A 12,555-nucleotide genomic window follows, 5' to 3' on the forward strand; every position below is an offset into this window, starting at 1 on the left:
AGCATTGCACTCATAAACACTCATGTTATTAAATGTGAAAATAGGAGGAGGTGGACTTTTCTTGAAGTCAAGGCTTGTGGTGAGATGCCTGAAGGACATAGAACACGAAACAGAAACAAGAATAGGGTTACATAGACAGACAGTTTAAATCAAGAAAAAATCAAAGCTTAAAAACACTCTCAAAGCACTACACTCATAAACACTCATTATTAAATGTGAAAATAGGAGGAGGAGGACTTTTCTTGAAGTCAAGGCTTGTGGTGAGATGCCTGAAGGACATAGAACACGAAACAGGAACAAGAACAAGGATACATAGACAGACAGTTTGGATGAAGACAGAACCAAAACTTAAAAACAATCTCAAAGTATTACACTCACAAGCATTCATTATTGAATGTGAAAATAGGTGTGGATCACTTTTCTTGAAGTCAATGCTTGTGGTGAGATGCCTGATGGACATAGAACACAAAACAGAAACAAGAACAAGAATACATAGACAGTTTGGGTCAAGACTAAACCAAAACTTGAAAACAGTCTCAAAGCATTGTACTCATTATTGTACTCACTATTGCACTCAAGCACTGTATTCATTATTTGTTTACTAGATGCAAAAATATGTGTGGAGGCCACTTCTTGAAGTCGTGGCTTGGGGCAAGATGCCTGATGAACAGACGGTCCCAGAACAGGAACAACGCATGGACAGATTCTTTTAACCAAAACATAAAAACTTTTATAGATAAATTAGATGGTGTAAGATAGTGGGACACCAGATCTCTTTTAGTGGCACTTCAGCTATTTTGTAAAATACAAGAACAAAGTTCTCCTGACGATGACTAGAGCAAGCTAGTCGAAACGTTGAGACCAAATCAGAACCGACTCAGTGGCAGTACAGTTAATTACGATCCTATAAGCTAAAGTAGTAGTCCAAGTCTATTTTCTATACCATTCGCCCTAGTAATAGTTAAAAGCAGGACAGTTCTTTTCAGAACTGAGAAGTCTCCCGAACCTCTACCCCGCGGCAGTGGAATAAAGCAAGACAGTTCTCTAAGAACAACTCTACCTGGCAAGAAGATACACACATGGTGTTACCGCAAACCAAATATACATTGATACCTTACCATGCAATGCCTCAAATCCTATAAGAACAAATTGTTAATTTTCCTTGATTGATTCATTATTTCTTTTGTTAGGATGAGTCCAGTGTAAACCATCGCCTTGTCTTCATCCGGAGACCAATCTTAAGAGTGCCAAATCTCTGTATCCATCTCAATCGATCTGCGAATGAAAGCTTTGGACCCAACAAAGAAACTGAAATGTGAGTCAAAAATAATTCAGTCTCCTGATGATGACTAGAGCAAGCTAGTCAAACGTTGAGACCAACTCAAGAACTGACTCCAAGGTAGTACAGTTAATTATGATTCTATAAGCTTAAAGTAGTAGTCCCAGCCTATTTTCTATACCTTCCGCCCGGGTAGTAGTTAAAAAGCAGGACAGTTCTTTTCAGAACTGAGAAGTCTCCCGAACATCCAATGAATCTACTCCCCGGTAGTAGACTAAAAAAAGACAGTTTTCTAAGAACAAACTCTACCTGGCAAGTAGATACACACATGGTGTTACCGCAAACCAAATATATCTTGAAAATAATCCACGTCTTCTAAAAAATATTAGTTGTACTTGTCTTGCTTTTTATTCTGCTGCTGCAGAGTAGATTTTTGTTAATGGAATTCTTGAGACCTCTCAGTTCTTGAAAGAACTGTTCTACTTACGAATTACTACCTGGGTTGAAGTTGTGAAATCGGCCGGAACTACTACTTTCGCCTAGTGGATCGATAGAACTTTTCGTTAGTAACTTTAGTTTGGAACTCACTCAGCATCAGGGATAAGCTCATTCAGACACCCCTGTCTTATATGCCTGCGATTTTTTGTTCACAGAACTTGGGAAAGTACCGAGTATACAGTGCAAACACACATCGGTGAATTTGGGGTAAAGCCAAAATGAATATTCTATCCCGATGGAAATTTAACAGCTATTAAATTGTTGCAGTACCCACTGCTAAAATTTAGTATTCGAACTGCCTCTAGCCACTGGGCAATCTCAGTGTTCTAGTTGGTATGACACTGCTCTAGAATTGCAAAGGTCGTGGGTTTGAATCCCACCCGAGCCAAATGCTTGTGATTTGTTTCCACAGAACTCGAAGTACTGAGAAAACAGTGCTATTGCATCCGTGTATAAGGGTCAAACCAAAGTGAACATCTTTCTTGGATTTAACGGATACAGATTTTGCAATGGTCAAAAATATGTGTGTGAATAAGTATGTAAAAGTTTGTTTTTCACCAATTTTATCTTGCAGAGTTCCGGTTTTGGCAACTTCCATCCAGCAACAGATTGAGGCACCAATAACCGAAGAAGGAGATTGTGAGGTCTGTAGTTGGAAATATTAAAAACAACTCTGAGATGCACCAAGTATAATAATAATAATAACGAAAATTTATATAGCGCCAAAGTCCGCCTAAAAGACGCTCAAGGCGCTTCACATAGATACAATTTAAGAAAAAAACAAAGGCTAAAAAGAACTAATCTAAGTAATTAATCATTAACAAACCTAAGAAATTTAAAAAAAACAGCAATACAATTATTAAAACGCACTAAAAAGTCTGGAAATGAACCATCCCTAAAACCTGGACCAGCCAGAAGCAGATCTAAGCAAACAAATTACAATATTGAGTAAACTTAAACCAAACAGTAACTAAAACCTGGAAGGTAGTACAAACATTTAAAAAAACAAGTGGGTCTAAGGCATAGTCTTATTAATGGCACTGGTAATTGTCAAAGACCAGTACTCTCACTTGGTGTATCCCAACATAATATGCATAACAAAAACCAAATCTGTGAACATTCGGTAATTGAAGTTACAAGGGAATAATGAAAGAAAAAAAAAACCCTTGTTGCACAAATCTGTGTGCTTTCAGATGCCTAAAAAGGGCTTCATGCCTGAAGTATTTTAATATTTGAGTTAGAAATTACCTCTTTCTCAAAAACTAGTTTAGTTCAGAGGGAGCCATTTCTTACTATCAGCTGCTCTCTTATGCTCGTTACCAAGTAATTGTTTTGTCTAGCGGCGAAGCCGAAGGGGCACATAGTGTTTGCCTTGTCCTTCCGTGAGTGGCGTGTTTGTGTGTGTGTGCACATCATCCTTGTCTGAGCGATATCTAAAGAAGAACTTGGCGTATCAACTCCAAACTTGGTTTGTGGATTAGTCATGGGTTCTAACTATTATTGTTTGTTCTTTTGATGGGACATAAAGCTGTTGGTCCCGTGTGTTGTGTAATGCACACATGTTCATGTACTCTTTTTTTCGGGAAGGGAAGATGGGTCATAAAAAATGTATTCACTGTATCTTTCTTAAATGCTGAAAATGTTCTCTAATGCAAAACTTTTCCATTATACTCTCTATTAATTTATGTATGGTAAATTTGTTTTACAGGCCACTGCTAAGCATCATCCTATTCTAATCAACTTACTGTGTCAAGAGCTTGACATTCAACCAGCCCAGATACTGGACTTTGAGCTTTGCTTAGCAGATACCCAGCCAGCTGTAAGTATAATACTCAAACTGAAGTCGGAAGGGAAACAAAGTATGGTTCCCTTTTTGTGTAAAATTATCAAGAACCAGGCCTCGTTGGGATTAAACCATTAGTTGAAAACCTCTTCACCATACATTGATTCCTTTATTAAAGATACATACACAACAACGGGAGAAAAGACAATGAAGTATAAATATAAACCAAAATAGAACAAATCAAAAAATATGGCACAAAAAAATCCAAGGAAAAAAAAAACAAACCAATATCTTAGGCTTATTTCCATTTGGATCCTTAAAACAAAACGGCAAAAACATCAAAAAGAAATGGGAGTAACAAAAACAAACAAACCTAGACAAGAGCAACTTGAAGAATCATGGAAAACAAAGCAAGAAAACACAAAATAAATAACTAAAAAAATCATTGACATGGTTGATTTCTCTTACAGACGATTGGAGGTGCCCTGAATGAGTTTATCTTTGCCCCTCGATTGGATAATCAACTGAACTGTTTTACATCACTCAAGGTATTTGACAAAAAAATTGTATTTTACTTAAAGACACTGGACACTATCGGTATATTGTCAAAGACTAGCCTTCTCAGTTTGTGTATTTCAACATGCATAAAATAACAAACCTGTGAAAATTTGAGCTCAATTTTTCACAATGTTTCATACCATCAACCTCTCCCCATTACTCGTCACCAAGAAAGGTTTTATGCCCATAGTGTCCACTGCCTTTAAAGTTGTTATCTACCATTGACTTTTTTTCTAATAGAGCTGTCTTTACAGCGTAAGTCAATTTAAAGGCACTGTACACGTTTGGTGTATCCCATCCTAACCATAAAATAACAAGTGAAAATTTGGGCTCAATCGGTCACCAGAATTTACCAGAAAATGATGAAAGAAAAAACACCCTGTTGAACGAGTTTGTGTGCTTACAGATAGGAATAAAAGACTTCTAGCTAGAAGTCTTTTAATATTTTAGTGAGAAATTACCTCTTCCTCAAAACCTACGTTACTTTAGAGGGAGTCGTTTCCCACAACGTTTTATACTGTCAACAGCTCTCCATTGCTCGTTACCAAGTCAGTTTTTAAGTTAATATTTGTTTTGAGTAATTTCCAAACGTGTACCATCCCTTTAATCGTAATCATGTGTTCATTTTTGGTTTTACCCACACCGATGTGTGTTAGCACTGCATACTCGGTACTTTCCCCAAGTGCTGTGGAAAAAAAATCACAGGCCTATATTACTCGGGTGGGATTTAATCTCAGGACATTTGCAATTTTAGAGCAGTGTCTTTATGCCAACTAGATTACCGAGATTGCCCGGTGGCTAGAGGCAGTTGAAATCCTATAATTGAATCCTAGGTTAGTGTTTCTAGTGTTTTGCCATGGATGGCTTCCGAAGCATGCACACACAAAAACACAGGCATCTTTGATGGCATTTGAACCACAACCTTTCTTGACCGGGGCCCGATTTCACAGAGCACTTAGATTCATCTTAGAAGATGAGTTGTCAGCATTGCCATAGTGATTTGTATTTTGACATCAAATTTGGCTTAGCATTCAAGATTGATACACAGTTAAAGATACTGGACACTATTGGTAATTGTCAAAGACCAGTCTTCTCACTTGGTGTATCTCAACATGTTCATAAAATAACAAACCTGTGAACATTTGAGCTCAATCGGTCGTCGAAGCTGCAAGATAATAGTGAAAAGTAAACTCACCCTTGTCACACGAAGTTGTGTGCTTTCAGATGCTTGAATTTGAGACCTCAAAATCTAATTCTGAGGTTTCAAAATCAAATTCATGGAAGATAACTTCTTTCTCGAAAACTACGTTACGTCAGGGGGAGCCGTTTCACACAATGTTTTAACAGCTCCCCATTACTTGTTACCAAGTAAGGTTTTATGCTAATAATTATTTTGAGTAATAGTGTCCACTGCCATTAAGATTATAGGCATATAAGAAGTTTGCAGTGACACCATGCAAGTAGATCTCTTTTGAGTGATTGTGGTTCTGAGAAGAACTGATGGACTCAATGGTTTCTTACAGTATACTCTTGCCGTCATCAGGAGACTGTTAAGATCAATCTTAGATCTTTGTGAAATCAGCCCCTTATGTCTTATAGCAAGTTTCAGTGTGCATAATGGTTAACTAAATGATGACCATTTGCACTCGAACCTAGGCTGGTCGACCATTGGTTGACTACTGTGGTTGACCATTTGGAACCAGCCTCGAGCCCATGGTTTCTTCACTGGTCTCAACAGCATGTTCCATTCTAACATGTGTAAAGCGCAGAGGGGAACCAGTGAAAGTATAGCGAAAAAGGCGGGAGGTTGACTAGACTCGCTGCCGTGAGTCTGCACTGCGCATATACGTTGCTAGTCTGTGGTCGACCATGGGTTGACTAAATGTGTGCACTCGAACTTGCTCTTACTTAGCCTCTAGACTGCTTCACTTGACCAAGGGACCAAGGTCATGAGGCATTTCCAATCCTATAACTAGTAACGGATACCACAAACAACTCAAAGTGAAGAACTATAGAACTTTAACTTGCTGTAGACTTGCTCCAGAAAGAGAAAGTTTGTGTGTTTGAATCCTTTCCAAGGTGCATCATTGAACAAATTAAACTTGTTGGGCAGACCTTATGCATATGACATAACTGGAGCAGGGTTGGTCCCTGACGGGCACTAGTCTTACAAATCAGATGGTTTCATGTGGTAGACATATTTAAACATTACAAAAGACATTAAAAAGACGCATTGATGAAAGAAAATAGTCAATCTTTGTACCTTTTATGTTTCCATTACACGCACACAGTGAGATGGCAATATGTGTTTGTACTTTGCAGGGGTCGAAATCAAGTGTGTTTTCTTGGTAGTCAGGAGGGCTAGTAACCCAGAATGTTTAATTGCCATGATGAGATTTTGGCTGCCCGAAAAACACCACCATGAGTCACGACACAAATTGGTCACCGAAAGTATTTCAATTTACAAACCCATCAGCACAGTTCATTATTGTTTAGGATGTTGATTTTTGCAAAATTTTTCCCCTAGCGCTACAGGCTATCAAAATGGCAGTAAATGTGGTAGTCCGGGGCTAGCGGGCAAGTGGCAATTTGGACCCCTGACTTTGTGTTTTTGTTTTGCTAATAATACCTTGTTATTCTCATTTATGTTTAGGGCTTGATTGGTTCCTGTGAGTCTGAGGAGAGCCTAGAGAATGATCCTAACATCCGGATGATGTTGCTTTATGACCACGAGGAGGTGAGTCCGCTCAATCCTTATCCATATTCATAAACCTGCTTAGCAGAAACAAATGCTGCAATGTTGCTTTAAAGGCAGTGGATACTGTGGGAGACTTTGGGACGATAGGTGGCAGCAGACTTACCAGGTAAATTTCCATTGTTTACGTAGTTATGAGCGTGTGCACATTACTGAGAACTGGTAAGTCTGCTGCCACCAAGCGTCCCAAAAGTCTCCCATTGGTAATGACTCAAAATATTTGTAAGCAAACATACTAACTTGGAAGTGTCGTGGCTGAGCGGTTAAGAGCACCGAATTCAAACTTTAGCCTTTCACGCGTGCGCGTTTCATCAAAGAAGGTGGTCAATGACGCCATGTGCAATCCATCTTTAAGTAAAACAATCACAACTTTGTGGAAGTGTCGTGGCTGAGCGGTTAAGAGCACCGAATTCAAACTCTGGTGTTTCTGATCAGCAGAGTGTGGGTTCGAATCCCCAGCCGTGACACGGTGTCCTTGAGCAAGACACTTGACTATTGCTTCGTCCTTCGGATGGGACGTAAAGCCGTTGGTCCCATGTGTTGTGTAACGCATGTAAATGAACCCAGTGCATTTATCGAAAAGAGAAGGGGTTCGCCCCGATGTACCTGGGGTGCGTTCCACTCGCGCAAACGACTCGCAACTGTTCGCGCAAACGTTTTTTATCTTTTGATTGGTGCGTATACGCGATGTCAATATGGCGGCGCCCTGAAATGAAGATGGCGCGCACCATACATGTACGTAGGTTTTTTTTTAACTTTGTTTTTGCTGCAATAGTCCTCTTTTTGACATCATTACATCAACTAATTAACTTTGTTATTCCAAATCTGCATTATCATCAACCGAAAATACAATGTAATTATGTTTGTGACAAAGAAATAATACCGTATGCTTGTCCGCCATTTTAAAAACCACTCGCCAACACCTCAGAAGTATGTTCGCCTAAAGTTGCCAACGTTCGCCAACGGTGGCGGCGAACAACTCGTTCCACTTGAAATTGTTGGCGAACGTGCGCAACTGTTGGCAACGTTTGTGCTAGTGGAACGCACCCCTGGCTTTGCCTGCTGAATGCACCGTATCACCTTGTAAACCCTTATAAGGTGCTAAAAAATTGGGTCTCAGAATTCATCACTGCATCACCTATATTTTTTGGCCGCTTTGGTCTGTGAAGTGTGGAATGTGAGGGAGCCCTTTCTCATAATGTTTTATACTACCAACAGCTCTCCATTGCTCGTTACCAAGTAAGAAAGTTTTTATGTTATGAATTATTTTGAGTAATTACCAATAGTGTCCAGTGCCTTTTGAAACCTTTTGATTATTACGAGAATGAAGCTACAATTAATTATTGACCTTAAAGCACTGAGCTGACGAATTCTACTAAATTGTTTATTTCTAGGTGGGATCGTCAAGTGCTCATGGAGCCAACTCTTCATTGACTGAATGGATCATGAGGAGACTCTCTGCTGGTGGAAGTCAAACAGCCTTTGAAGAATCAATCCCTAAATCCTTCATGATTAGCGCTGACCAGGCACATGCTGTCCACCCTAACTACTCGTAAGAACAATATTTCATCATCGTTTTGAAAATAATAATAATAATATTTGGTTTTTATAGATTACTTTATACACCGTATCTCAAAGCGCTTCCAATATTGATACCCCTGATCACTGGGCCTTTTCTTCCTTTAACCATCGCAGCTCCCTGGGGAGTATACAGCCTTTGCTGCCAAATATGTAGCGCACTAAGCTAAATCAAAAACAAGAACAATCTCTGCCCTCACAGGTACCCATTTACCCCTGGGTGGAGAGAAGCAATTCTAGTAATGTGTCTTGCTCAGGGACACAGGTGTCACTACTAGGACTTGAACCCACACTCTTCTGAACAGAAGCACCAGAGCTTGAGTTTGGTGCTCTTATCCGCATTCACGACACCCCAAATGGCAACTTTCCCCTGGTGGCAAGCTCAAATCTGTTAATTTTCGCCCTCACATTAAAGAGACAGCTAGCCTTTTGAAGTTAGTTTTTATCTACCATAAAAGATTACAAATTTATGAAAAATCTTATAATTTTTTTTTATGAAGTTTTTTCCTTTTTTTGATAAAAATTTGTTATGTGGTCAAAATTATTCCTGATGGAGGACATCTGCCAAAATGATTTTTTCCAAACATAATCTTTACATGAAGTGTATCAGACAGATATAATTTTGATGGATATATTTTCAGGATGTGAATTTTCAGCTTATTTACATCGTTCGTATCAAATCTTAACCATAGCAAAATGTACATTATATTGCATATTTGAAACATAGATTTGAACTTTTGACTTTGTGGACTCTCCATCCCAGGCTGTGTAAATATTAAAACCATCTTGTGACATGTTCTTTGCAAAATGATGCTTACATTAAAATTTTCATTTTATCAAAATAGGAAAAATTCAAATTTTCAAATATGTGTTGATAAAGACATTTTGACCATTCAGACACAATTCAGGCTTTAACACTACTCTGAACCACAGGCCCAAGACAAATAATTCCGGTTTTGGGCCAGAGTACAGCTGGTTTGTGTGCTTTTTATAAATGGAATACTTATCTTATTAAAGACACTGGACACTGTAGGTAATTGTCTGAGACCAGTCTTCTCACTTGGTGTATATCTCAACATATGCATAAAATAACAAACCTGTGAAAATGTGGGCTCAATCGGTCGTCGAAGTTGCGAGATAATAATGAAGGAAAAAACACCCTTGTCACACGAAGTTGTGTGCTTTTAGATGCTTGATTTGGAGACCTCAAATTCTAAATCTGAGGTCTCAAAATCAAATTTGTGGAAAATTACTCCTTTCTCAAAAACTACGTTACATCAGAGGGAGCCGTTTCTCACAATGTTTTATACTATCAACAGCTCCCCATTACTTGTTACCAATTAAGGTTTTTTACTAAAATTGTTTTGAGTAATTACCAATTGATAGTGTTTACTGCCTTTAAGAATAATACCTCACTGTGTCATATCTACAACCCAAAATAATATGTTTAAAGGCAGTGGACACTTGGTAATTAGTCAAAATAATTATTAGCATAAAAACTTAACAAGCAATGGAGAGCTGTTGATAGTTTTAGTGAGCATTTTATTCAATTTTGTTTTGGCATTGATGCAATGCAAAATTTGATATCGGTTTTTCACGATTCTCTCGTTACCCTGATGGTCGATCGATCCCAAACTTCTACAGGTTTGTCAGTTTATGTATATGGTGGACTACATGAAGTGCTTACACTGCCAGCAACTGTTTTGCTAGCAAAACCAATTCTGTAATGTTCCTTTAATGTTGCCTGAAATTTAAAATTATTGAGTGTTTTCATTTTTTTCTTTCTTGATAGAGAAAAACATGAGGAGAACCACAAGGTTGCTTTGCATAAGGTAAGCTTAAAGCGACGAGTTCTTAAACGACTGTTTAAAACCAGCAGGGTCGTGGCTGTGTGATATCGCATGGTCACAACCCTGCAAAGTTTTATATGGACGTTAAAGAACAGGTCACTACTCTTTTATTCCCATTCATAAATGCCCTTTTGTTAAAAGCCGAAACAGTTTCACAATTTTAAACAATCTGCCACTTGTTTTTATTGCAATTTGGCAAAGTCTGCAAGTTTTCAAGATATTTTGCGAAAATATTTTGTGTGCGTCGGGTAGTGTGAATACGCTCGTGTACACACACATTACGGGATGTTACTAATAGCTAGAAATTGCATTTCGTGTAAGTTAAGTTGGCATACATGGACATGAGCTTGCGTGCCCAACACGCGATGTCAGCCAGTTATAAACATCTCCAGTCGGTCATTATCAACCGTTTAAACACCCCCAACGTGACGAGCTCTCCACCAATAGGATTAGAGAAATTGTTTGGGGTATTTATGAATGTTAGATTATAAACAACCCTATTTATACATTTTGTTTGTTTGTATTTTACACTTTGTGTGGGATACAGGGGAAACTATTTTGTTCCTTTTAATTGTGAAAATATAAAAAATTAGATGCTTGTAGTTAAAGGGAAAGTATATATTTGGTAATTACTCAAAACAAATATTAACTTAAAAACTGACTTGGTAACGAGCATTGGAGAGATGTTGGTAGTATAAAATATTGTGGGAAACGACGCCCTCTGAAGTAAAGTAGTTTTTGAGAAAGAGGTAGTTTCTAGCTAGAAGTCTTTTATTCCTGTCTGAAAGCACACAAATTCGTCCAACAAGAGTGTTTTTCTTTCATCATTTCCTCGCAACTTCGATGACCGATTGAGCCCCATTTTCATTGGCTTGTTTTTGTATGCTTATGTTGGGATACAGCAAGTGAGAACACTGGTCTTTGACAATTACCAAACATGTACGGTGCCTAAGGAACGTTACAGAATTTAATAAAAAAAGAAAAATTCTGAAGATCCCAGATTTACATAAAACTTACACAGTCTCATGATTATGATAGTAGAAATCATCCCTTGAAATTTTTCTGTCTGAAATGTCATATAACAATGTGTTATTGGTGTTTCACTATTTTCTCGTGACCCAGATGGCCGATCAATTTCAAACTTCTACAGGTTTGTCAGTTTATGGTGGATTCTATAGAGTGCTTACACAGCCAGCAACTGTAACGTTCCTTTAATAATAAAAATAATTTTATTAGTGTTCTTTTTTATTAAAAAAAAAATCTTTAGACAGTTTTGCTGCTTCTCAATTTTTCACAATACAAACAAAATTGCTAGCTCCTTTCAAGTTGTTACAGAAATAAATTTGCCTTGGAAAACGCGAGGCAAACTTGAGGCCATGCTCGGCCAGTTGGCCTTTAATCAAAACGAGGAGTCGCTGGAGTGTGACACACATGGATTTAATCAAACTCTCATTTGCATTTCCAATAATACAAGACTGATTCATGGTGCTGATGTTTAGTCTGCGATCACTCTAGTGTGTCGTAGCACCCGGAAACATTGACAGAAGAACGAAATTGACTTTCGTACAAGATTGCTTTCCCCTCTCAAACTAGATCAGTGGGATAGTCGCAAGGAACTCTTGAACACCAAGTCAACTTTGGGTTTTTAGAATAGTAGTTTTAAAGTAAACTGTGTTAGTGAAAAATAGATAATGTCAAAAATTTGTTTAATAGAAGTATACAGCACAGGTTTACATGCACAAAATAACAAACCTGTGAAAATTTGAACTCAATTGGTCGTCAAAATTGCCAGATAAAAATGGAAGAAAAAACACCCTTGCCACACAAAGTTGTCTACTTTCAGATGCTTGAGTTCAAGACCTCAATTTCAAATTCTGAGGTCTAGAAATCAAATTCAAATATTTTAGTGAGAAATAACTTCTTTCTCGAAAACGAGAGGGAGCCGTTTCTCACAATGTTTTATACTATCAATATCTCTCCATTGATAGCTAACAAGTCAGTTTCTGTGCTCACAATTATTTTGAGCATTTACCAATAGTATCTAGTGCCTTTAAACTTCTCAAGAAATGTTATACTAAAGATGCATTGGTCATGTTTAGTTTATATCAATTTTTACAAGCAAATGAATTCAGAAAGGTTACACAATTGTATCCCTGATGAATATGAAAGACGTAAGTTTCTGATGTTAGTAACTGGAGATAATTTCAAATTTGTACAGATTTATTATTCCACCAAAACTGAACAAACCCCATAC

General features: G+C 37.9%; 1 protein-coding gene across 3 annotated transcripts in view; it reads left to right on the forward strand.

Moving 5' to 3' along the window:
- Positions 1-12,555, forward strand: part of LOC139937370 (aspartyl aminopeptidase-like) — a 37,970-nt gene that overhangs the window by 17,786 nt on the left and 7,629 nt on the right. For all 3 annotated transcript variants that reach the window (XM_071932483.1, XM_071932487.1, XM_071932486.1), the window contains 7 exons: positions 1,191-1,315; positions 2,352-2,421; positions 3,486-3,596; positions 4,031-4,108; positions 6,772-6,855; positions 8,268-8,425; positions 10,244-10,283. In XM_071932483.1, the coding sequence (XP_071788584.1) occupies positions 1,191-1,315; positions 2,352-2,421; positions 3,486-3,596; positions 4,031-4,108; positions 6,772-6,855; positions 8,268-8,425; positions 10,244-10,283 (666 nt within the window). The remainder of the gene's footprint in view (positions 1-1,190; positions 1,316-2,351; positions 2,422-3,485; positions 3,597-4,030; positions 4,109-6,771; positions 6,856-8,267; positions 8,426-10,243; positions 10,284-12,555) is intronic.

Source organism: Asterias amurensis, chromosome 5 (assembly GCF_032118995.1).
Source record: "Asterias amurensis chromosome 5, ASM3211899v1".
NCBI lineage: Eukaryota > Metazoa > Echinodermata > Asteroidea > Forcipulatida > Asteriidae > Asterias > Asterias amurensis.